Here is a 27,259-nt window from a genome sequence, read left to right as displayed (position 1 = left end):
ACTTTTCATCCTGCAGAAGTTTGGAGCCTTTTCCTTTACTGTCCAAGAACTGACAGATTTCCACGCCCAACTCAAAAACTCTATTGAGAACTTTTCCCCGACTTAGCCACCGGACCTCTGTGTGATAAGGCAAGTCGCCAAACTCAGAATCTATTTCCCTCATAAAAGACTGAAATTGGCAGTGATTTAACCCTTACAGTGCTCATTACATGTTCCATTTTTACCGACTTTACCGCAAAGCAATTCCTGGTGTATGATACAATGATATGCTGTCAACTCACCAGTACAGTTCTCCTCCTGCATTTTTAACCGCATCCTTCCCACTAGTCCACTTTTTTCACCGCACATCGCCGGTGCTCCATCTGTTGAAAGTCCAACAAGTTTGTCCCAAGGTAGTTTCATATCGGTTACACTTTGACATACGTTTTCAAAAAATGTCTTTTCCTGTCGTTGTCCCGTGCATCGATTTAATGTACAATATTTCCTCTGTAACGCACAAACTGGAGTCCACTCCACGAATGATGGCCAGCTGTGCAGTATCAGTCATGTCAGTACTTTCATCCACGGCAAGGGAGTATGCAACAAAGTCTTTGCCTCTTTCAATCAACTGTGTTTTCAAATCAGTGGCCATCTCACAAGCCCGATCAGCAACCGTATTTCTGCTAAGGCTTACATTTGCAAACACCTGCTTTTTGTCTGGACACAAGACGTCGCACACTTTCATCATGCAGCTATTCAGAAAATCTCCCTCGGTAAATGGCCGGGCTGATTTGGCTATCTCCTCTGCCACAATAAAACTTGCTTTCACAGCAGCTTCACTTTGTGATTTTGCCTTGGTGAAAAACGTCCGCTGTGATGTCAGATTCCCCTTCAACTCTTCGACCTTCTGCTCTGCATTCAGGTTTTTCAACTTGTCCTGATGTTTTGTCACATAGTGCCGTTTTAGATTATATTCCTTAATTACAGCCACATTAGCTCCTCAAAGAAAAGACACAGGTTTACCAGCAAGGTTAGTAAACATGTACCCAGCCTCCCACCGGTTTTGAAAGGCTGTTTTCAGAATCAACTTTTCTCTTGGCCACTGTTAAGGGCTAGCTTAACTTGAAACTAGGGTTTAATACATCAACAGACGCTTGATCGATCTGACGCAATGGACGCAGGAATGACCGCAGGTAGCCTGTGGTGCTGCATTATGGGATTTGTAGTTTGTGTGTTACTGACACTTCATATTGCCAGGCCATTAAAAAAAGATAAAATTATCTCACGGGCCGGATATAATTGTACGCCAGGCCGGATGTGGCCCGCGGGCCTTGAGTTTGACACGTCTGATATAGACGGTAAGTATGCGGTTTGGGACGCAGCCCACGGCTTCAAGCAGTTGTCTATTAGCACGTACAGCATGACAAATAATTAACTGCACTTAAAGCATTCGTAAAAAAAATCAATAAAAACACCCAAAACTGTATACAGTACCATAACGAAGACGAACTGTATGTTGATACGTGAAATTCTGGAGGGATGTTGGACGGCGTGGCGCGGTGACGTAATGACGCGGGCTGTTAATCTAATTATGTTCTAAAACATGTAAAACGGGAACATGACAGGAGTATTCTAAAAGCGACTCATGTAAACACCTTAATCACATTATCTTAGATTACTGCTGTCCATGTAAAGGTGGTCATTGAGAGGTTGATGATCACTGGCTTTAACATGGATTTTTACTAAAGGAAAGCATATTTGCTTTTTTCTGTTTTACAAGCATGTCTTATGTCTTCTAATGTAGGCTGATGCTAAGACATTCATTCTGGTGGGTTGCCAGCAGCCTGCACAACATCTCCAGATGTTATGAGGAGATACAGAAGCTCTGTGAAAAGTCATTTACCACTGTTTTGTTCTATTCAGTGTCACAGGGACCTAATAAATTCCAGTCTACTGTAATATATATGAGGAAACAAATATGAGGAAACAAATGAGGGCAAACTGAAAATGGTCCTCTACATTGGATTTTTAATCAGAGCCATCAGATAAACAAGGCATATAAAAGCAATTGATTGGCAATGGCCACTGAACAAATACACTTGAAACAATAACCAATTAAGCTAGCAAGTGTGAAAGCAGCTAGACTACAAACTCTTGTGCATAACTTTATATTAATTAAATTTTAGACAGAGACCTAGAGCAAGACAGTTAATGCCATTCACTAGACATGCGTGGTAAAATAAATGCACAGCACACACTAGTAATAAGCACTTTAAAATTAAAAGCAGTTAGACTGCTACTAAACTATTACTGACACTCCCAGTTCTACAAATATCTGCAAAAGGACTCACTTTTTGAAATGCCCTACTCTTTTTTGTTCATTTTTACCCACAGAGCTAGTTAGCACTACATTGAATGACAGAACTACAACATAATATTAAAAAACAACCACACTGCTTAAAAACAAAAACAATATTTAATACAAGAGTAATAAAAGAATACATAAACTCATATACTATATGGCCAAAGTATGTGGACACCAGACCTTAATACCAATAAATGGGCCTTCCCCAAACTATTGCATTAAGTTGGAATCAGAAAAATGTCAATGTCTTTGTATTCTGTAGCATTAATTTTTCCCTTCACTGGAACCAAGGGGTCCAAACCTGTTCCAGGATGACAACACCTCTATGCACAAAGCAAGATCCATAAAGTCATGGTTTGCCAAGGTCAGCGTGTAAGAATTTGAATAGCCTTCACAGAGCCCTGACCTCAACCCCACCGAACACCTTTGGGGTGAACTGGAATGACTACATGTCGGACCTTTTCGAGTCTCCCTTCAATAATGCTTTTATGGCTGAATGAGCACAAATCTGCACAGCCACATCACAACACCCAGTGGAAAGCCTTTTTAAAAGAGACTGGAGACTGTTATAGAAGCAAAAGGGGGACTAAGTCCATATTAATTTGTTTCATTAATTCGTTTCATTGGTTTTGGAATGGGCTGTTCAAGGACAGTTTGGGGTGTGATGGTCAGGTGTATACAAACCTCTGGCCATATTAAGTGTATATTCTACACACTAAGTTGATTTTAACCCCAGTCAGTATGGACTTTGCCTCTCCATCTTCCAGAATGCAGGGGCAGAAGTGATGGAGGGAGATCTGGGATGGAAAGCAGAAATGTTGGAACTTCAATACCTTTAGCTGTTTTTTCCTCTTCCAGTTTTAAAACACTAGAACACAAAAAGGTCCAGGTCATGTTAAAACTAAATACTTAATCTGCAAATCACCTATGAGTGGACATTATGAAAATTAGTATTGTTGAATTCCATTTCGTGCTCATACAACATGTCTCCAATATACTGACCTTCATGGTCCTTTAAATGATACTGATTTAAAACTAGTTCCTATAGGTAAATAAACAAACCAAATAAATAAATAAAAACATTAATTATAGCTTAAACATTCAGGATGTACTTTAATAACCCTTCCAAAATCATATCATGACTTCCACTAATGTGAGTGAAGCCATTTGAATGTTCTTGAATCACAATGAACAGTTAAAACACTTTTACATTTTGAACAATAAAGGTAAATAATCAGGGTTGAACTGATCATATTTTCAACGTGATACTGACTTACATATTAACAGTTATAAAAGTTTTAAATGTTTTGTTATGATGTTCAGTTTGCTGTTATGAGCTTTTGGCTATTGATGTGCTTCAGATGGGTATATAAAAAAAAAGTGTCAACATCTCACACACACACAAAAATGTATCACCTTACAAAGTACATCAAATCCAATCAGGCGAAGACCCAGCATGTCAAGCTAATACTGGTCTGATACCAACCTATACTGAGTAACTGATCATTGACTCCCTGGTAAACAACTTTTACTCAATGGTTTGTAGTGGAAATGGTACAAAACATTCATAGTAGAGGTTTGCTAATAACTTCATTTTATTAGAACGTCAACATTAAATGACTCATAACTGCCATGGCTAAATTGTTTGGCTAAAACTAATGGATCCGTCATAGCCCCCAGTTGAAAGTCTGTATTAAGACAGTTTTTTTTTTTTTACTTTCAGATTTTTATCTGCTATATTTGTTCTTTAAAAGTACTCTGCTGTATAAATTCTGTACAGAAATCCAGGATACACATCACACATGAAATATTGCTATGACATTATGATGTCATAGTACATTTAGTACATTCTAATATTGCCACCATAATGTCATACTGTATTTTGTAGATTAATAAGTAAATTCTGATCTGCCAGGGGGTATCAATTCTGTTCCTTTTATTTATAAACACAGTGATGTTAAATGTTCCATTCTAACAGTGGTGTTGAACAGCAGCTCTGAGAATAGTGGCAACAGTAATTCAAATCACACGAAAACATTCCCAAAACAGGACCAGTTTTTCAGTAAAATGACAAGCTGCATTATTTATTTTTTTCTGTCTTATTAATTTCAAGAGAGAGAAAGAAAGAAATGCTGATTAGGGAACAACTGTTACACACGCACAACTGTTTATACCTGAACAACTGTTTATACCTGATATAACCTAACTGACTAACTTGTTTTGCAGACATTCCTGCAAAAGACTGAAAAACATGACATCATTCATATATATATATATATATATATATATATATATATATATATATATATATATATATATATATATATATATATATATATGCTAGCAAATTACTGTGGTATGAGAAGAATGTTTGTTTTTTAATGTCATGCCAGGTTCTACGGCTATTTTAATGGTGAGAAATGTCTAAGGATCTCTATATAAGGTTTTTAAAATCCGTTTATCCTAAAACCTCTAAAATTTCATTAGGTTTGACTTTGTTAAAACTTTCTTCCAGATTGTTGACTGAATAAAAAAGGTTTACCACGGGGTTAAGACTAGTACAGTCTAATAAAACGTTTCAAGAATAATGGATTCTGGCAGAAGGTACATTTTGGTGAGTCTTCTCCCAATATTAAAAACTTGTGGGTCATCCTGGAGTGACCTACTCGCCAGCAGGTGTAGACAATCTGGTCCCAACGATTTGAAAACAAAGAAATGTTTATTTTGCCAACAATAGGGCTGATTTCATGGAGTTTGTTCATGGTGCATTGGTCTTTATGAAGTCCAGTGCTAAGACGATAATGTTTGCCTCTGCTGTAAAAAGTGAGCTGTAGTTAGGGATGGATATTCCTTTTTTTGGTGGTTGATCACAAATGCGGATGATACATGGTCTTCAGATTTTAATCCATCTGTATATATAGGGGTATGTGATAATATATTTCTGAAAATGTAGAGGAGTTGTGGTTGAAAGTCATTTGGCTTGATTTCAGATTTTTTGTTTCTTGTTAGGTCTAAAATGATTATTTATTTATTTTTAAGTTCCTGGGGGGGATTATACAGAAGTGCATCTGTTCCAGTATGCTCCGATCTACTTTGAGATTTTGCAAATGTGGTTTGAGCCATAGTCCAAAAGGTCAGATATAGCTTGGTTTTTGTTCATTTAGACTTGAAGAAAGGGTTGAGAAAACAGGATGGTAAGCTGGGTTTTCTTTGTTGGTCTTCAGCTTTGTTGTATATTGTAGGGCTAGTTTGAGTCGTCTGTTCTCCAGCGAAAGTTAATTTGTTTCAACATACAAACTTTGAGTTTGCGACGTTCTAAAGGCTCCTAATGCCAGTCGTATGCCTTGATGATGTACTGTGTCCAAGAGTCGTATATACGATTTCCTGGCTGATCCATACACTATACATCCATAATCCAGTCGTGATCGAATTAATGTTCCGTAGAGATTTAAAAGACCTGAACGTGGCATGAGAAGAATAACACACACATCCAGGTCACATTGTGGTAGCTCCAGTCAAAATTGTAAATGCTACTGCCAAATTGTAATGTTGGGACCCCTCTGAATGCTTTTACCCAAAGGGACTTCTCCTGCAATTTGAACCCTTACTTCTGATCACCTTAACCTTGCCCATCATGCTTTTCTAAGGATTCAGTACATACCTTCCTGATGACGGAGCTGCCCTCTTCTCTCTCCTGGACAGCCACTCCTCTAGTGAAGGTTTAGCGGAGGCTTCCTCTTGGTCCAAATCCACCATCTGCTGTCTTTCTTCTAATAACACATTGAGGGATTGCTTATTTACTGTTCAGTCAATTTGTGAATGTCTAAACTTCCAATGAAATAAGTTTTGGTGGAAAAAAATATACTGGAAGCTCCATGCTCTACATACTTTCTATAGGTTACTGGAGCCAGCACCACCCCACTATGTCTCGAAAATGTCTTCAATGAACACTTGTGATCACATTTAATTAGTAGGGTGATAGTTGGGTTACCAGATACTGCCAAATTAACTGTTGGGTGCATAGATTGGTTACTTAACACTATACTCAGTTTACATTTTGTGCAGGATTTGCTCATCTAACAATGTTTCATGTTTTCAGTATTCACACAAACAAAAAGATTTATTTGCATGCTTTCTGACAATTTGTGCTGAACGGACTTACTATAGCAATTCTGTTCAATATTTACTTTTAACAAAGCTGCCAGACATCTGAATGTATGCATTCACATTTTATGTGCTTGTCCAAACCCTATACAAAGCCCAACATAATATTATTATATTACAAGTCATATAACATTAATCATTATAGTTTTTTTTTCACCAAGGTGCTAAAATCTTATTATAGATATTGTCCTAAAAAAATAATAGCTGTGAGAATGAGTCGAACATTTCACTAACACCCTTAACTACAAAAGTCAGTGATCAAATTTCATAAATCATTTCTGATTCGCACACGTTTTCAGGCAGAAATGTCCTGTGAATTCGATATGATGTACCTGTATGGGCTTTATCGAACACTTCGATTCTGTGGTAGCCTTGCAGTGTAGAATCCTACCATTCAGTAGGATTTCCGAACAGTCTTGTAATCATTGCATTTTTTTCAGCTAGGGCAATGACACAGTTGAACAGGCGGTCTTCATTGTTGTCTGTGGCGCACCGAGACACTTTTGTGTTCACACAACAAATATTCTGCATCCCAAACCACCTCAGATTATTTAACATTTTATTTAACACTTTGGGGTCACTGACAGAGCTTAGCTTACACGTTAGCCTGTATGGCACACACTACAAGTGAACATATCAAGCTTACATCCAAGCTGGGTAACCATCTGGATTTTTTTTTTCATCACCTGCCAACTTGTAAGAGTTAAATGGTCTCAGATTGCTTTCATTCATTTTGCCATGACAGTTCCAGCAGCTGGTCTTAATCAAACAGAAGCTGCTCAGTGGCAGACACCAGAGACCTTTCAGCTTGGACAGAGTACATAAATGAAATAAGGAAAGAGTATGCTCCTGCTTCTCTACATATTCAAATTACAGTTATGCTTGAAGGTTTGTGAACCCTATAGAATTTTCTGGCAAAAAATTATGGAATCACCACACTTCGAGGATGCTCACTCTGCTTTTTTTTTTTGTTACTTTGTAACAAAAACAAAAATCACACTTTAATTTTATATAATATATATATATATATATATATATCAATTATACATTTTTGTAAATATTTGATTATATCTTTTCATGTGACAACACTGAAGAAATGACACTTTGCTACAATGTAAAGTAGTGAGTGTACAGCTTGTATAAAAGTGTAAATTTGATGTCCCCTCAAAATAACTAAACACACAGCCATTAATGTCTAAACCGCTGGCAACCTGCCAATACCCTGACACTGAGCTGCAGCACGGTGGCCAAGACCATACAGCGGTTTAATAGGACAGGTTCCACTCAGAACAGGCCTCGCCATGGTCGATAAAAGAAGTTGAGTGCACGTGCTCAGCGTCATATCCAGAGGTTGTCTTTGGGGAAATAGTTGTCTTTGGGAAAACGTAGGAGTGCTGCCAGCATTGCTGCAGAGGTTGAAGGGGTGGGGAGTCAGCCTGTCAGTGTTCAGACCATATGCAGCACAATGCATCAAATTGGTCTGCATGGCTGTCGTCCCAGAAGGAAGCCTCTTCTAAAGATGATGCACAAGAAAGCCCGCAAACAGTTTGCTGTAGACAAGCAGACTAAGGACATGGATTACTGGAACCATGTCCTGTGGTCTAATGAGACCAAGATAAACTTATTTGGTTCAGATGGTGTCAAGCATGTGTGGCGCAACCAGGTGAGGAGTACAAAGACAAGTGTGTCTTGCGCGCATATATGTATATATACACACACACACACACACACACACACACACATACACACACGGGCTGGACAATTATGGACAAAATGATAATCAATTATTTTGATCAATATTGAGATCACGATTATTCATTGATTTAAGGGACAACATTTTTATTGCACTTTCACATTTAAATAAACAGACCACTACTTTCACCTCTATGCTGTGCTACATTCCTGCTAATGTACAAATCTTTGCAAAAAATTTGACTGGTCCTTAAAGTGCATCATCTTGTAGAAGCAAAATATAAATAAAATTGTACCCAAAATAAAGGATAAGTAAAAATATAAATGCCATCAACCAAATTAAAATATGCATCAAATATAACAATATGCAACCAAATGAAATCAATTCAGGCCCATGCAGAAAAGGCAATAACAGTGTTTACAGGAGGAGAGATGCAGCCAAATCACCCAATAGAGTGGTGCAGGGATGATGTCATTTTGTACTAGAACCTGTAAGCTAGCATCACACTGGTTCCCTCAACAAAAACCCAATATGATTATCACACAGGCTTTTGGATTTTTGCGCAAAAAAAAAAATAAAGCAGCTCTGTGATCAACTAAAGTTTACTATACTAAACACGTTAATTTTTTTAAAATTTAAGTTAATTTTCACAAATGAACGCAACTTTTATGAAGTTTGAAGCCTAAATACAATCGCCAGAAATAAAAGCTAACCATAAGGTATAAACAAACTACACCACAGTCGCTCGACTTCAACGTCACCATCACCAAACTTCCAACAACTTTTCCAAACTTGATTTAAAAACATTTTCCACAATACGCATTTACTCTGGGGATGAATCTTCATCCAGGATTTTTTTTTTTTTTGTTGTATTTATTTTTTTATTTTTTTTTTTTTTTAGTAATTGTGCACAGCATACCTGAACCAGTTTATCTGCAATGTTTTTTCCTGTTCAGCATGATGAAGTTTAATGTCCCCGACAACGTCTGTAGTCCCATTTAGCAATATGTTAGTGTCACGATTTACCCTCACGCAAGCGCTGGAGCTCGCGGCACGCTTCCGGGTTTTTTAGTGACTTTCTACATGTACATTTGTTATGATTTCTGTCCTGTCTCCGCCCCGTATTGTCATTGGTTGTTCCCTTGTGTCATTAGTCTCAGTTGATTTTTGATCACCCTTAATTACGTTCGTCACTTAAACCCTGCGTGTCTTTTTGCTCTACGCAAAGTATTGCGTGAGTTTTCCGTGTAGCAAGCTTTTGTTCATAGTTTTGATCCTGTTCTCAACCTCATTGTTTGATTCTTGTTTGGCCTCGTTTATGCCCATTTGCCGATCGCCTGACCTTTTGTCTGGTTTCGTCCACGCTATTGTCTCGCGTTTTGGATTTGTCTGCCTCTCTTCAGTAAACCTCTTATCTGCACTTGCATCCATCCTAAACCCTCATTACGTGACAGTTAGCAACCACCTTTTTCAATACACGTAAAAGCTTTTTTTTTTTTTTTTTTTTTAAATCATGAGTGGGGTTTTACTGGCATATTTTACGTTGTAGAATAAAACATGAAAGATATTTTGAGCTTGTGTTAACCACAGACCTTATTTCAGGCTTTTAACAAAATCCCTTTTTAAAAACCCATTGATTTGGGATGACGGAACCGAAGGAAGAAAATCCTAACTCGTTTCTGGGTTTGGCATATAAAATGACGTCATCCCTGACGTCTATGGTGACTGGCTGTAAGTTTAGGAAGCGCTTGATTTGATATGTGGTGGAGTTTATGAGCAGAGGACGAACTTTAAATGTCAATATCGCAATCATGTTCATGTAATCGCGGGCAGTCAAAATCGTAATCGCGATCAATATTCGATTAATTGTGCAGCCCTAATATATACACAAACATACATACATGCATGCATATATACACACACACACACATCTTTGTTAAATACAGGTGTACAGCAATTAATGGCACCCTTTTAATCAATACTCTGCACTACCTCCTTTTGCCAAGATAACAGCTCTGTGTCGTCTCCTATAATGCAAGGGTTCCAAGACCATTCCTCCATACAGAATCTCTCCAGATCCTTCAAATTTCAAGGTCCATGCTGGTGGACTCTCCTCTTCAGTTCACCCCACAGGTTTCAAGTCAGGGGGCTGGGATGGCCATGGCAGGACGTTGATTTTATGGTCAGAAAACCATTTTTGTGTTGCTTTTAATGTATGTTTTTGATCATTGTCTTGTTGGAAGATCCAACCATGGCCCATTTTAACCTTTTAGCAGAGGCATTTTTCATGTAATATCTGTTGATATTTGATAAAGTCCATGATGCCATGTATCCTAACAAAATGTCCAGGTCCTCTGGCAGAAAAACAGCCACAAAACACTAAAGAGCTACCACCATATTTAACTGTGGGCATGAGGTAGTTTTCCATATGGCTACCTGTGGGCAGCTGTGACTTGGGTGGTAGAGCGGGTTGTCCACTAATCGTAGGGTTGGCGGTTCGATTCCCGGCCCACATGACTCCACATGCCGAAGTATCCTTGGGCAAGACACTGAAGTTAGTGCCTTGCATGGCAGCTCTACTACCATTGGTGTGTGTGTGTGTGACTGGGTGAATGAGACACAGTATAAAGCGCTTTGGATAAAAGCAGACCATTTACCTCCCTGTGTGCACCAAAACCACCTCCAGTGTTTATTGCCAAAGACACCTCTGGTGTCTATTTTGGTTTCAGCTGAGCATAGAACCCAATCCCAAATGAAGTTCCAGTAGTGTCTCGCAAACTGAAGACGCTGGAGTTGGATGAGAGTAGAGGCTTTTTTTTTTTTTTTTTTAACCCTTCCAAACAACTTGTGGTGATGCAGGTGACTTCGGATTGTAGTTTTGGAGACTTTCTGACCCCAAGACACAATTAACTTCTGCAGTTCTCCAGCTGGAGATTTCACATTTCACATTTCTTCACAGTGCGCTGAGAGAATATAGCCACGTCCAATTCCAGGTTGATTCATAACTATTCCAGTTGACTGGAACTTCTTAATTGTTGCCCTGATGGTGCAAATTGGCATTTTCAAGGCTTGTGTTATTTTCTTATAGCCACTTCCCATTTTGTAAAGCTCAACAACCTTTTGCCACACAGCTATATTCCTTGGTCTTACCCATGTTATAAATGACTAAGGTAATTTGGCCTGTGTTACCTCATATTTATACCCATGTGAAACAGCAAGTCATGGTTGAACAATTTCTTGTTCCTAGTCACCCAAGTGTACTAAAAAAATAATCCATATCAAACGGAATATACTTCAAATATATTTTTCTTATATGAATTCATAGGGGTGCCAATAATTGTTGCACACCTATATTTAACAAAGATCTTTTTTGTGGATAAACCTGTGTTGTGATTGAAATTGTTTGATATCCATGAGAACAGAGTATTTGTGTTAATTTTTTTAACAAAAGATCAAAAGGTTAAACAATAAAGACAATTTTTCACAGCCTTTTTTGCTTATATTTACCAAGGGTGCCAATATTACTGGAGGGCACCGTATATGGGAGACCATAACAAATATCCTTTGTGCATTACCATTTGCTCCAACACTGAAAGAAAGGTAATTCAGTATTTCCTTTACATGACTTTCCACGAGAGGCAAGAAAAAATAAACAGATGGATTAAGGCAGTCAGAAGAGAAAAAGACCATCGCTCCCTCAGTGTTTCCCCTCAGAGTTTACTAGATTTTTTATAATTTACTTGTTACATTACCCTGACATTAATGTTACAGATGTACATACATTTTTGTAAAGAAGAAAATTATTTTTAAGTATTTTTTTTTGTTGCTACTTCATAATATTACTATTGCACTGAATAATACTTAATTATTATTATTTGGGGGTACAAATAGTAATACCCCAATATAGTATATTTAAAGTAACTGATTTAATTCACTTTTATGCGTTTGACCTTGTGGCTTCTATTTTGGTAGAAAACCGCAGGAAAACCTCCATTTAGTTGGAAATTTTTTTTAATTCACTTCTTATTCTCATTACCAATCAGGTGAAATGCCATAAACCTCTGCCCACAAAAATGTTTGATATTACGCAAATGTAAAACCAAAGTGAATCTGGTGCATGATGTGATCTAAATGCACGTAATAAGTGACTCAAACTCACAGCACAGAGATGAAGTTCACATGGAGTGGCATTTACTGTGAACCGTGCTGCTATAAAACACTGATGAGCCGCACACACAGAGTGCAACACAGTGACACGGGTTTACCATTTCAAAAATGGAGTGAAAATAAAATAAAAATTTTCTTTATGGTGTTGGTTTAGTTCCATTTTTAAGACTTTTAAATGTGGATTTAAGACATGTTAATTAAGGCTTTGTATTTACATTTTAAGACTCTTTAAGGACCTGCGGACACTCTGTTCTCTTTAGCCCACTGTAACCTGTTTTCTTCTGTTTAGGTGTTAGTGCTGGATTTCGTTTGGGTTTTCTATACGTAAATCCCATTTAATTCAGCCGATTTCTTACAGTTCTGTCACAAACATTGACTGCTGTTTCCGCCCATTTGTTTTTCCATCAGAGAGGCAAAGTGCACACATGCCCAGAAAATCCACAGTCACTTCACGGATAGCAGTGACACATGGTGCATGTGGCAGGTCATTCAAGCCATCAGCAACTACAGGACATCACCACCCACCTGTGACAGTGATGCCTCCCTACCAGATGCGCTATGCTCGGTTTGAGGCGCAGAATGACGTGGCGACGTGGAAGACCACCCCTCCTCCCAACGACCAGGTGCTGTGTCTAACCACGGCTGATATGAGGAAAACTCTATACAGAGTCAACACACGGAAGGCAGCTGGACCAGACAACATTCCTGGCAGAGTGCTCAGAGGATGTGCAGACCAGCTGGCAGATGTTTTCACTGACATCTTCAACATCTCCCTGATCAGCGCAGTTGTTCCAACGTGCTTCAAGGCTACCACCATTGTCCCCATGCCGAAGAAGTCTTCAGTGTAATGCCTCAATGACTACCATCCCATTGCACTCACATCCATCATCATTAAGTGCTCCGAGAGGCTTGTCATGAGGCACATCAAGACCCTGCTGCCCCCCTCACAGGACCCGCTGCAGTTTGCGTATCGCTCCAACCACTCAACGGATGTTGCCATTGCCACCACCCTACATCTGGCCCTCACCCACCTGGACAAAAAGGACACCTACATTTGAATGCTGTTCAAAGACTTCAGTTCAGCATTAGGGATGAAACAGTTACCAATTTCATGATAAACCACGATAAAATTCCCCGGACAGTTAGTATTACCGTCACGTTTAATTATCATTAAAACCGTACGCAATTATCGTGATTTGTAAAACTTGCGGTAAAAGCTGTCCCCACACACCCAGCATCAATCTGATGCAGGCAACATTGTTTTCTGAGTGTGAAAAAACACTGCAATTAAAAACTGAATGCGTCTGCTCAATTCCGCATGAGTCGAGTCGCAGCACAGATCAGCAGGAGTCAGATTTCACTCATCACGTGATGAAAGTGAAGCAAGCTGTCAGAGAAGACTAAAGAGTTGGTTTAATAAAATAAAAAAAATTTAAAAGAGTTTGTCATTGTACTATTTTGTTGTGTTTTTCATTAAGAATAGTAATGAACCCATCATTCAAGCAATTGCCTCCCCCAAATTGCCGCTAATTCCAAAGCAAAAGTGAAATGCGCACAGCTGCACAGGCATTCGTAAGTGATTTAAAAGCGAGGGAGGAAAGAAGGAAACGTGCCAACGAAGTGGCAAAGCCTCCTTTCGCCACAACTTTCTTCTGGCAAGCTCTGCAGACAGGGTTACCATCTTCTATTAAGTTTTCCTCTGCATTTTTATAAAATCCAAAATGTGACCTCACTTCGGGTTTGGTCTTCTAAATGATTTGTATTACTATAATAAAGCAAAATGGTGCCACGGTGGGCAAGTGATGCAATTGGTGTGCGGCCGAACACCGTGAAACACCAGGAACACAGACTATCACAGCAAGCCTAGTGTCAACCATCTATCACTTTATAGTCAAATATAAAACCCGTCAAATATAAAACCTTTAAATGATTTCAGTGTGCGTATCAGTACTGTTTGTACATTCTCATCACATTTTAACAATACCATGAGAATACTGATAACCGTGATAGTTTTGGTCACGATAATTGTGATATGAAATTTTCATACCATTACCATCTCTATTCAGCATTCAACACAATCATTCCTCTGCAGCTGATTGAAAAGCTGAACCTACTAGGCCTGAACACCACCATCTGCAGCTGGATCCTGGACTTCCTGACTGGGAGACCTCAGTCAGTCGGGATCGGGAACAGCATCTCCAGCGCCAACACACTGAGCACGGGGACCCCTCAGGTCTATGTGCTCAGTCCACTGCTGTTCAATCTGCTGATTCACGACTGTTCAGCAATGCACGGCTCCAATCACACAACCGCGATGGGTCTCAAGAACGACAAGTCAGCATTCGGGATGTCACGATACCAAAAATCTAGTAGTCGGCACCGATACCACCAAAAATAAATGATACTCGATACCAAAGTCGATACCACAGTCAATACCACGGTGTGGTATAAAAATAAAATTAAAAACATTAAATAAAAAAAAAACTCTCCTGGAGGACATCCTCCTCTGTCTGATACTGGCAAAGAGAGAAGGGGTGGGGGCGGCTGGTCTGACAATGAGTCTCCGGAGGTGCACTCCTAAGCGTGCACACACACACACCTTATACTCTGAATGCAAGCATTAGTTTAAATTCACTGATATGGTGGCAGGCCAAAAAGATTTATTAAAAGCATGAACATGTGAATAATTATTAGTGACATTAGGCTACATTTAGCTGACAGGACACGGGCTGAACTACTAGCATTCGGAGGTAGTTTATAATTTATTTATTCATTTTCATATGATTCATTTACGTGTGATTCATTTACTGATTTGCTTCTCTTTAAATCCAGTTTTAGACTGTGATATTACAAAGGTCTTTCCAGATTATTACTTGCCACACTGTATGAGATAACCCCAGTAAAATTGCCTGAATTCTATAATATAATTTGTTCACCATGTTAGGTTTAAATCCTCTAAAAACAGATTCGCAATTGACTAACATTACTCCGTTCCAGTTCACATCCTTCAAAGCATTGGCAAGTTTTGTTTACTCTCACAATCCCCCAAACACACACCCAAAGTCTCCATAATAAAAATGAGACAGCAGTGTTTCCCACAATAACCAAAAGTTGTCCACAATGTGAAAACAACTCAGAGAGTAAGCTGAACTAACCAAAAAAATTACCAAGACAAAAAGTTCCAGTAAGAGAAAAAGCCCCTACTGACTTCAAGTCTGATAAACAGTCTGCGCACAATAACAAATATAATGTCCTTAACTTTTGAAGACTTGTAACAAATAATATAACAGTGTAGGACGTAAAGCAGAGGAAAAAACACTAACACAATTAAATAAACAGAAACTCTAACCCAGTCAGAGCCTCAAAACAGAGAACCACATTAATACCGAAGTAGATTTAAGAGGAGCGAGTCCACAAAATCTAGGTGAAGTAATGCGACGACGATATCTTCAATAAAAATCCAAATACTGTAGAGCTGGAAGGCCGAGTGCAAAAAGTAAAAATAAAAGAAGAGTGAAAAAGCCGTCGCTGTGTAGGTGATGCAGTTCACCCCGATATCAAGAGCTTAACATAGTCTCCTGCTTCCTCCGCTGAAATAAAGTCTTTCTGAACACCGTTATATGTAATACTCAAGCACCCTCAATACCACGAAGTTGACGCCGAACCTCGTTAAATACAGCCCGGGCCCGGGCTGTCTTGGCAGTGTAGTCAGGGAAAACGGAGATGGTCAAATCCCTCACTTTAATCCGCTGGAGCTCTATCACACGGCGTAAAATGTCAACACAATCACTGTGATAGTGGAATCTGCACACAATAGCTCGTGGTCTTTCACCAGGCTTGGTCTTTGGCTGAAGGGTCCGGTGGGACCGGTCCAAAACCGGCTCCTTCTCCAGACAAAACCCCTTTTTTAACAAGGCCGCTACAGCAGCAGTTGTACGTGTCAGCGCCCTCTGGAACTCCGACTATCCTAACGTTATTGCGCCGTAACCTCGACTCCAAATCCTCAAATTTATTCTCTAATTGAGTCACGGTCGCAGTGAGAGACTCGATAGTAATCTTCATTTGAGCTATGTCATCGGTGCAACCGGAGAGAGCGTGCTCCATTTCCCCAACAGTACCTTTCAGTGTTGACATGGTAGAATCGGTAGCAACTTTATCACTAGCCAGCTGTGTTTTCACGGCCTGCAGGTCAAGCTGAACAGCAGACAGCACAACCCTGAAAGTCTCCTGGAGCTCCTTTTCAAAAATATCGGCGATGTCCTTCCTCAGTAAAGCCAGCAGCTCGAGCCTGAGTGCGGTGAAGTCAAAGTCACCGCTCGGCAGCGCAGATTCAGGGGAAGAAGGGGACTCACTCGCAGCACGTGCACTTGGCCTCAGTCATGTCTGAATGCTACCATGGGTTTTCGTGTTCTTTCCAGACATTTTAACGTACCACAAAGTTAAAAGTGCAAACAAGGAAACGGTGTAGCCTAAGTCAAAATCTATTGTATGACAGAAAAGCGCTAATTAATTACAATTTTAATCGAAATCAGCAGGAGCCTCCAACTTCGCATCCTACTCCATCGAACTCCGAATTCGAATCCGGAGGTAGTTTAACACACTGCAATGTGTTTGCATCGTTAACAAGTAACTGTCTATTGCAAACATTACATGGAGCATAACATTAGCTGGTTTCACGGCTACAATGCCAGCTGTCTCAAACAAATATAACGTAGGACTGTCTGTCAGGTGCTTCGCCAAATTCCAGGCGTTTCCTCGCTTTGTTTGAAATGAATGATAGCATCGGTTGCACACCAGAAACCGATACTAGCTTTCCTCTCAACGAGTCGGGGCGGAGCTAAACTTGTTAAGCTAAGCTAAACTTCTGTAGTTTTTCCCGTGTGCTTCTAGGCGTTCCTCTTCTTCTTCACCACTTGTGGACCGACTAAAACACTTGCGCGTATTTGCTTCCCCCTTCAGGTCCAGAAGAATCGCAACCTCTGTACTTTTGTTATAAACGGTGCTAAAGCTACTTCAGTACCGTCACATTTTAAGAATGTTGGTACCAACTTGGTACCAAAGTGTCGGTTCGCGTGACATCCCTAGTCAGCATACAGAGAGGAGGTGCAGAGCCAACAACCTGTCTCTGAATGTGGACAAAACGAAAGAGATGGTTGTTAACTTCAGGAGAGCACGGAGCGGCCGCTCTCTGCTGAACATCGACTGCGAGATAGACAAGAGCACCAATTCCTTGGTGTTCACCTTATGGAGAACCTCACCTGGTCCCTGAACACCAGCTCCATAGCCAAGAAAGCCCAGCAGCATCTTTACTTTCTGCGAAGGCTGAAAAAAAGCCCATCTCCCACCCCTCATCCTCACCACATTCTACAGAGGAACTATTGAGAGCATCCTGAGCAGCTGCATCAATGTCTGGTTCAGAAATTACACCTTATCAGATTGCAAGACCCTGCAGCGGATAGTGAGGACAGCTGAGAAGCTCATTGGGGTCTCTCTTCCCTCCATCATAGACATTTGAGCCCACACAAAAACTCTTCATCTTCCTGCTGTCTGGAAAAAGGTACTGAAGCGTTCGTCCCTCACGGCCAGACTGTAACAGCTTCTTCTCCCAAGCCATCAGAGTCCTCAATACTCAGAGACTTGACCTGACTTGACCCACACTCTGAACTGCATACCTTCCCACTCCCAATGCAATAACTGCTATGTCTATATTTGATATAAGCTAATCGGCTGAATACCAAGTCATAGCATGTTATGTTTACATGTATACCATTTATTTTTTAATTATATCGTTACTCTCTGCCTCCTATCTTTTGCACTACCTGTTATATCGGACACTTCCACACAAAAACTGTGTACTGGTCGGCGCTACATTGACACTGTGCCTATTGTCCTATTTTAGTAGTATTGTACCGTCTTGTGTTGTTTGCACATACACTTTATGTAAAAATGCGTAGATCTTATTTAGTTCTGTGTTGTCTCATGTGGTTAGTGTCTTGTTTTATGTAGCACCATGGTCCTGGAGGAACGTTGTTTCATTTCACTTCGTACTGTACTAGCTGTATATGGTTGAAATTAAGCCACAATAACAAACAATAAAGCCACTTGAACTTCATTTGTTTTGATGTGCATTTTCTATTTTCAAGGCATATTGCTTTGAGTTTTCGATCCTGACATTTGCAGTTTTCCTTGATCTACCCGTATGTTTTCCTTTTATAACCTTCCCATTTTGTATATACTTGCACCAAATTTTAGCTGACTGGGAACAACCAACATCTTTTGCCACACTCCGTGTCGGATTTCGTTCTTATAAGAGTTTTTTGATCCATTCCATTGTTTCAATTGACAACTCTCTTGTTGGGGCCATGTTCCCTTTCAAAAAGTCCAAGGTTAAGGTATGTAGGAACTCTTAACTGCAGAGTAAGTCACATTTTTAGACTTATGCTGGTATTTGTTTTAGAAATGCAAATTACAAGGTGATTCCATATTTGTTTTTCTCAACTTGATCTGGAAAAAATATATGCCATTAATTAAAGCTATTTTATTTGTTTGAGGCATGTTTCATGAAGCCAGACTGTTCAGCTATTAAACAAAAAATGTTTAGTTTCATATCTGTGGTTTGTTTATTTGCTACAAAGTAAAAAAGCCAGTTGAACATCCTCCGAGTGTGGTGATTCCATAATTTTTTGCCAGGGGTTGTATATGTGTGCCTAAAACGTCATCAGATTTTCACACAAATCCTAAAAGTAGACAAAGAGAGCCCAACTAAACAAATAAGACAAAAATATTATACATGGTCATGTATTTTTTGAGGGAAATGATCCAATATTACATACCTATAGGATTAGCAATTAATTTAAAGGTGAAATTAGAGTCAGGTGTTTTCAATCATTGTGAGGACAATCAAGTATGAGTGAACGTCCTGTTTTATTTAAAGAACATGGATCTATCAAAGTCTCATTGTCACAACACACGTTTGTGGAAGTGTATCATGGCATGAACAAAGCAAAATCAGGCTGGAAAAGGTTACAAAACCATCTCTACAGAGTTAGGACTCCACCACCCACAGTCAGACAGGAGTTGTCTAATGTTCATGAGTCCACCATCAGGAGAACACTGAACACAGGAGAACAACAGTGGTGTGCATGGCAGGGTTACAAGGAGAAAGCCATTGCTCTCCAAAACGAACATTTCTGCCCATCTGCCTGAAGGCTACTTAAAAAATGGTTTGTTGACATATGAACAAAATTTTATTTTTGGTTTAAATGAGAAGCATTATGTTTGGAGAAGGAAACACTGCATAAGAACCTTAAAGAGTCATGAAACACTAAACTACATTTTCTGAGATTTTAACAGAGGTGTTCTTATCACACATCATAAAAGAATCTTAGCAGCCGTTAATTTAAATCGTAGGAGAAAACTGGTTAATTTTGAGCTTTTTTCTGCTATTTTCATCTTCCGGGTTTAAAGTCTTGTCGTGTCGCACGTCACAGGCAGTGACATGGCAATGTACTATAGTACTGAGATGACGTGTTGGTGTCTCATAGTTATTCATGGGTCTGCGTGTTCTTATCCTATGAGAAGATGCTGTCTCTTAAATTATTCATGACCACGCTTGGTGCTTTCCTACAAATGTAGCAGATGAGAGAGGCATTCAAATGGGCCGCAAGTGTTTGTTTCAGTGGTGTAAGAGTTCAAGTGTGTTTTCTCGGGAGAGCTATGAGAATTTGAGAATGGTGGACTTCAGACTTGCTCATGAAAGCAGTTTGCGTCTACACAATGATGCGGTACTAAGTCCCGAGGACTTTTCCATCCCTTCAAATGAGGTATGTGTTTAATTTTTAACCATGACAGTTTTACTTGCCTTTTGAGCTAATTAAACCGTTTAAAGCTCCACAGGCCGTCGCATGCAAAACGCATTCGCCTTTTTATTCATGAAAAGCTCGAGCCTATTAGCTAGCTACCATTCAGACACTTCTCCCATCTGCACTGCCTCCGGTTTTATTTTATGTTTTCCTCCATAGTCACGCCAGGGGCTAATGGTTCAAACAGATGGGGCAGAGGACCTGCACTTCTATCTATTGTGTCTCCATTTAGCCCTGGGAATTCAGGAGGAGAGAAGTCCTCTGCCTCATCTGCAAACTTTTTGTCACTATCCATCTTTATTGTGAGTGTTGTGAAGCCCCCCCCCTTTCCCTGCCACGCCCACTCCCCCTTCCTTCTTCGCACAGCCATCCACACCCATTTAAGCTGCATTTGTCAAAAACATTGAGAGGTACACTTGAGCTGAAAGAGGGAGGTTTCATGACCCTTTAATCCCATGATGGTGGTAGTATCATGGTTTGGGCCTGTTTTGCTGCATATGGGCCAGGACAGCTTTCCATCATTGATGTAACAATGAATTCTGAATTATACCAGAAAATTCTAAAGGAAAACTTCAGGACATCTGCCTGTGAACTGATTATACTATTATATAATATATGTTTTGGAATGGCCAAGTTAAAGTGCTGACCTAAATCCAATAGACATGTTGTGGAAGGACCTGAAGCCAGCAGTTCATGCGAGAAAACCCATCATCAACATCCCAGAGTTGAAGTTGTATTATACAGAGAAATGGGCTAAAATTCCTCCAAGCTGATGTACGGGGCTGATCAACAGTTACCAGCAACATTTAGCTGCACTTATTCCTGCACGGGGGGTATAATATAAGTATAAAATTTGTGTCTCATTTGTTTAATCGGGTTATCTATATGTTCAACTCAATCCTCACTCATAACAGCCACATATGCCTACATGCCCTTTAGCAAGTTATAAATAATACCAGTTATTGATACTAATACACTATATGGTCAAAAGTATGTGGACACCTCACCTTCACACACACATGCGGTTCTTCCCCAAATATTTGCCACAAAGTTAGAAGCACACAATTGTCTAGAATGTATTCGAATGCTATAGAATTAAGTTTACTCTTCACTGGAAATAAGGGGCCTAAAGCAAGGTTTATAAAGGGATGTTTTGCCAAAAATGGGGTGGAAGAAGTTGAGTGGCCTACACAGAGCCCCGACCTCAACTCCACTGATCACTTTTGGGATGAATTGGAACACTCACTGTGCGCCAGGCCTTCTTGCCCAACATCAATGCTGGACTTCACTAATGCTCTTGTGGCTGAAAGAGCACAAATCCCCACAGACACATTCAAGTACAAAAACTTCCCAGAACATTGGGGATATTATAACAGCAAAGGGGGGACTAAATCTGGAATGGGATGCAACCAGGCCTGATGACACGAAAGTAGAACTTTTTGGAAGACAAGGGTCCCATTACATTTGGCATAAACCAAACACAGAGTTCCACATAAAGGAACATCATACCTACAAGCAAGCATGGTGATGGAAGTGTGATGGTGTGGGGATGCTTTGTTGCTTTAGGACCTGGGCAACTTACAATAATTGAGGGGAAACATGAATTCTGCTCTCTACCAGAAAATCTTAAAGAGGAATATCCGGTCTTCAGTCCATAAGTTAAAACTCAAGTGCAAATGGACTATGCAGCAAGACAATGATCCAAAGCATAGTTGTCCACCTCTGAACGGCTCAAAAAAAGCTAAATAAAAATTTTGGAGTGGCCTAGTCAAAGTCATGACTTGAACCAACTGAGATGCCGTGGACCTTAAACAGGGATTTAATGCTTGAAAACCCTCCACTGGCCGAAATAAAGCAGTTCAGCAAAGAAGTGTGGGCCATTATTGCTACTAAAAGGTGGCACAAAAATATTTTAAGTTTAAGGGGGCAATTAGTTTTTCACATGGTGATTGGATAACTTTTTTTGCTTCAATAAAAATTGTATTGTGTGTTTACTCAGGTTGCCTTTATTTTATGTTGTATTTAGTTTGATCTAAAACTATTTAGTATGATGTACACAAAACAGAAGAAGCCAATCAAATCATATACTTTTTCACAGCACTGTATGGGTTTGATGGTCAGGTGTACACAAACTTCTGGCAATACAGTAAATCAAATAAGGATCTCACCATGAATATGTTGCTCCAAATCCTTTATATCCTGTTCAGACATATGTGAGTACCGGCAGCTTGGGCCAAATACACACTGACCTGAAAGTGATAGAGGTCCATTATCAGAATATCACAATGATTACTATATTCAGAATTAAGGCTCCTTCACACTGGTACATTTTTTCAGAGTGTAAAACGGTCCGTTTTAACGTCCCATGTCTAAATCAATGGCTGTCAATGGGAGTGTTCAAAGCATCAAAACGCACACCTTTTAGATTTTTTAATTTAATTAAATAAACTGAAATCATATCTAAATATTGTGGTGTTTTTATACCGTATGGACATGTACACAAAATATACCATAATTTAAATCTCAATATTTGAAGATTGTGACTTACAGTTACAAAACCAACTGGAAAGTGTTCCTGTAGGTGTCAGGTGTGATACACACCTTTTAGATTTTTGATAAAAAGGTGTGCGTTATAGCTGACACCTAGATGAACACTTTACAGTTGGTTTTATGAACAAGTCATTCCCTTCAAATGCTACTGAAGTTAGAAACATGTATACCAATATGTAACTCGGGAGACGGTCCCTTAATTTTTGCATAGCTGTAAATACCGAACTTCCAACGTCAAGCCAACTTTATGCCAGTCCAATCTTCTCTTGTGGCTTGTCAGCACAACCCCACCACTAGGGGGCCGGCCCAGAGTAATATGTTACAATAGTATCGGCAATCCATTGCTCTTCCTGTGAGACCCGGATGTGAAGACTTGATGTTTAAGACCTGAATTTTAAGACCTGAATTTTTACAGTGTAAATTTGTGAGGTTGAAAAATAATGTGTTGAATTCCTACATGACGAATAATGACGATGGTATTTTAACTGAATATTTTGGAACGGTATTTTAGGAAGGTGAATGTGTGCACTGAATTTTGAATGCTGGATTTTTGTTTTCAATAAAAATATACAAACCCAATGAATTGCAAAGGAAACTAATTTAAGCATTGTTATTGTTGTGGTTTTTTTTCCCAATTTGTGTCAAATTGCTGGGCAGAAAAATTCAAGTATTGTTATTGCGATATGTTTTTATTCAATTCAACATGCCATTTTGCCTTGAGGACATTTGGCACTATTATACTTCCATAGGTATCCACGATTTTAGTGAGTGCATAAGTGACCTACCTGAATTAAAATACTCACTGCTAATAAATCCTTCTGCCTACACACATAAACAAGGTTCCTTTGAAAGCACCAGATTCCAAAATACCCACTAAATGCTATATATACAAACTAAAGTGTATGTGTATAGTTGCATGTAACTTTAATGAATGAGTAGCAACACAATGGCGCTAAAGCCTCAAGTCCGGCCATATTCTAGCTCAAAACTGATGAGAACTTCATGACTCATTTATTATGTTGTGGCTATTTTTTTGACGACAATGAAATGCAAGCATATATTCTAAGTAATCCATTTAATTCTTTCAGTGTTGCTTTCTACACTAAATAGCATTGTTTGTTTCTTTATCTCTTCTCTGCAAATGATAACCTGCTGGTTGATAGTCCATTGTATGTATTTTGCACCTGGCATACATATATATGCATACAAGTATTCTAGACCACTTATTCAAATAGCTAAGTGCTATTTGAATGAACATCGTTGTATGACCATATTGAACACACAAAAAAAAACCAAACAAAAAAAAGACTATGTTCAACACTTCATCAATTTGCAGGAACATTTCTGGGCACAACAAAAAAATTTTATAAAAAAAAAATCTAATAATCTGGGTCTTCCCATAAGTATGTGAATGCTATTGCTGTGACTTTTAATTAATTCAAATAATTACTTTTTTAAAAAGAGCATATTGTTTAAAGCTAAATCCTTAAAGTTCTAATTTTAAAGATGTAAAAAAAAGTGTGTGAATGGCTTTTTGCAAAGAAGTAAATACTGGCGCTCTTCTAAGTGATAAGCGGGTGTCAGAAACTGAAAGTTGTGCAGCGCCACCTTGTGTACTGGGGTGTTTCTGTTTTTCGATAAGCACCATCTACTGTCAGGGAGTGAGTTTGCACTTTCATTCAGCACATCACTCAGGTTTAACACAAACTGTTTAATGTGCTGCGAAACACATCCTGGTGTGACGGGGCCTTTAACCAATCACGTTCAAACTCATGTTCAAAAGCATTCATCATACACTTGTCATCAATGAAGTGATTCTGATTCTCTTTAAATTATGATCAGCTATTTCTCTCATATTTTCTTGACATCTGCTTGGTTTCATCTGACTGCTGAAGCCATGGTCTGCAAAGAGCTTACAAAGTATGCACAGGATCTCAGTGTTGAATGGTATAGAAAACCTGTGGAAAGACTTGAGGGCTGTGCATAAGAGATCCCCATGCAATTAGATAGGTCTGGAGCATTTTTGCATGGGATAAAATAGTTTTTTTTTTATTTTTTATTAAATCAAGATGTACTAAGTAGGTAGACTCTTACCCAAACAAAAAGACTGAGTGCTGTATTACAAGCAAAAGGTGCTTTAACAAAGTAATAGTTAAAGGGGGTACACACTTGTGCACCAGATTATTGTAAGTTTTTTATTTTTCCCCTAAAAGGTTTCTATTTGTTCTTCACTTCAAATTTGTTGGTCACTGTAATACATTAAAAGGTGGAAAAAGAGCTGACACGCTTTATCTTGATTGCCTTTTTTGTACATCACAAAACCTGCAAGTTTAGCAGAGGTGTGTAGACATTTTAGTATCCACTGTATGTCTGGTCACCAGATCCATGTGGAAATGCAATTGTGCCAAATTCTCTGTGAGCTTTACCTGTCTGTAGAAACTTTCTGCATCCTTGTTTTGCTCTCTCATCCTGAAGAATGGCAGCTGCATCTATAATACAGATATTGGGTGTCAGACAGAACATACAGAAACAGAAAAAGAACATTCTTGACCGGGTTATTAGCGCATAGGTGCTGACGCAATGTTCATTACCTCGGAAGTTGTCGAACCAGGCTTTTTTGGCTCTATGGTGCTGGACTCCATTCAGATGTTTCTTTCTGTTGTGCAGCGTGTCTTGAAAGCTGCGAGCACAGTAATCGCAGTGATACCGCTTTCCCATGTCTCTCAAAATCAACTATAAAACCACTGCAGACAGTTTCAGAAAGATCTGTTAACAGTCAACATTACCACTACTCTAATCTGGATTAAATAACATTTATGCTGCATTAGACTAGAGAGTTTACCTAGTAATTCGCGATCTCCGACCAGGAAAAACAAAGAAACCGCACTCCTACCTTGGAATTTCTAATCGGTATGGTCTCCTCAAATCCGAGCTCAAGAACGTTTCACAACGTCAGGACTAAACAAAACAGCGCTTCTTATCTTTAAACGAATTATGCTTCAATCAAAAGACAAATACATTCGCTAGGTAATAAATAAAATTAATTATACAGTTCGCTATTTGCGGAGAAAATATACACCACTCATCACAGAGAGCTGGCTAGCTTGTGGCTTAAAAAAACAACAAAAAAAAAACACCACAACAACAACAACAACAACAACAACAACAACAACAACAACAACAACAACACTGAGGCCCCTCACCCACCAGCCAGGCAGTCTTTGGGTATGTCTCAACAAGCTCCCTAGCTCATTAAGTCGTGAATCAGTATATCGTGTACACGAGTTCGGGCACTGGTAAAGACTCTAGCTCACTACAAATTTGGTATTAAACGGAAGGCTACGTCATTCCTAGAACAGTCCACCTGAGGCTTCTAAGGCTAAACTTCTCAGCATTGAACGCTAGAATGAGACGTGTAAAGCATGGCTTCGTCATGCAGGTCACGGCGCGAAAACAACTTCTTCTTCTTCTTCTTCTTCTCGTTTTAATGGCGGTTGGAAAACCACTAAAGGTCCATTACCGCCACCTACTGGACTGGAGTGTGAGCAGTAGATTGGCAGGAAAAGAAAAACAAACAAAAAATAATAATAATAAAAATAAAATAATACCAAAACAATAATACATGAATAAAAGAAAATAAAGAGATAAATAGCTATATAGTAGATATTCCTACTAGATTACTAAAGTCTCTCACTTATCCCAGTATTTTTAAATAGTTTATTAGGGGGTGGTGCATTTTCCCAGATGTTTTCCCCAGCAAGTTCTCTAGTGTCATGTTTTGTTTTGCATCTCCATCTATAGCTCAGTTCTTTCCTCCTCATACCTTTTGCAGTCTAACAGAATGTGTTTTACCATCTCTTGTGTACTGCAGTGGGTGCAGAGTCCAGTGGGGGGTTTTCCTATTCTGTTTAATGCTAGATTTAAACCAGCATGACCTATTCTAAGACGCGTAATTATCATCTCTACCTTTGGGTTTCTGCCCTGCCTCACACTCATGCCTACTTGTTTTTGTATGGTATATAGGTGTCGTCCGGTGTCAGCTGTGTCCCAGTATTCCTGCCATGTTTTATGCGCGTGTCCCTTTATAATGGTTTTGATCTCTACTCTACTTAATGGTACTTTTATATCAACTGTTTCATGTTTTATCGATCTTTTTGCCAGTACATCCACAATTTCATTCCCTTCTATCCCTACATGTGCAGGAACCTAGAAGAAGGAAACACTCAGTCCCTTAGCATGAAGTATGAGAAGCAGATTAAGTATTTGGTAAACAATGTCTTGTCTGCATGATGTTTTCCCAGACTGTATGCTTGATAATGCTGATAGACTGTCAGACGCTATAGCGACATCTTGGCTCTGATGATTTTTTTCCAACCACTGCAGTGCCAATAGGACTCCTAATAATTCTACAGTGTACACTGATAAATGATCGGTCACCCTTTTTTTGACTGCTACTTCATACCGAGGAATGAAAATGTC

General features: G+C 39.3%; 1 protein-coding gene across 7 annotated transcripts; it reads right to left on the bottom strand.

Moving 5' to 3' along the window:
- Positions 1-1,990: 1,990 nt before the first annotated feature.
- zmat5 (zinc finger, matrin-type 5) lies at positions 1,991-26,961 on the bottom strand. Of its 7 annotated transcripts, none has more exons than XM_053617723.1 (6): positions 25,623-26,957; positions 25,372-25,524; positions 25,207-25,269; positions 22,399-22,479; positions 6,006-6,114; positions 1,991-3,141 (listed from the first exon to the last, which is right to left on the bottom strand). In XM_053617723.1, exons 2-6 carry the CDS (start codon positions 25,496-25,498, stop codon positions 3,081-3,083), a joined length of 441 nt encoding a protein of 146 aa, XP_053473698.1. In that variant the 5' UTR covers positions 25,499-25,524; positions 25,623-26,957; the 3' UTR covers positions 1,991-3,080. The 7 variants fall into 7 exon arrangements, with proteins under 7 accessions (XP_053473698.1, XP_053473693.1, XP_053473694.1 ...); XM_053617718.1 differs by having other exon boundaries at positions 1,991-3,212; positions 25,372-25,546; positions 25,623-26,952; XM_053617719.1 differs by having other exon boundaries at positions 1,991-3,212; positions 25,988-26,952.
- Between the last annotated feature and the right edge of the window lie 298 nt (positions 26,962-27,259).

The sequence above is a fragment of the Ictalurus furcatus genome, chromosome 28 (genome assembly GCF_023375685.1).
Source record: "Ictalurus furcatus strain D&B chromosome 28, Billie_1.0, whole genome shotgun sequence".
NCBI classification, from domain to species: domain Eukaryota; kingdom Metazoa; phylum Chordata; class Actinopteri; order Siluriformes; family Ictaluridae; genus Ictalurus; species Ictalurus furcatus.
The sequence above is the reverse complement of the archived record's forward strand: the minus strand, read 5'-3'. Positions and strand labels throughout refer to the sequence as shown.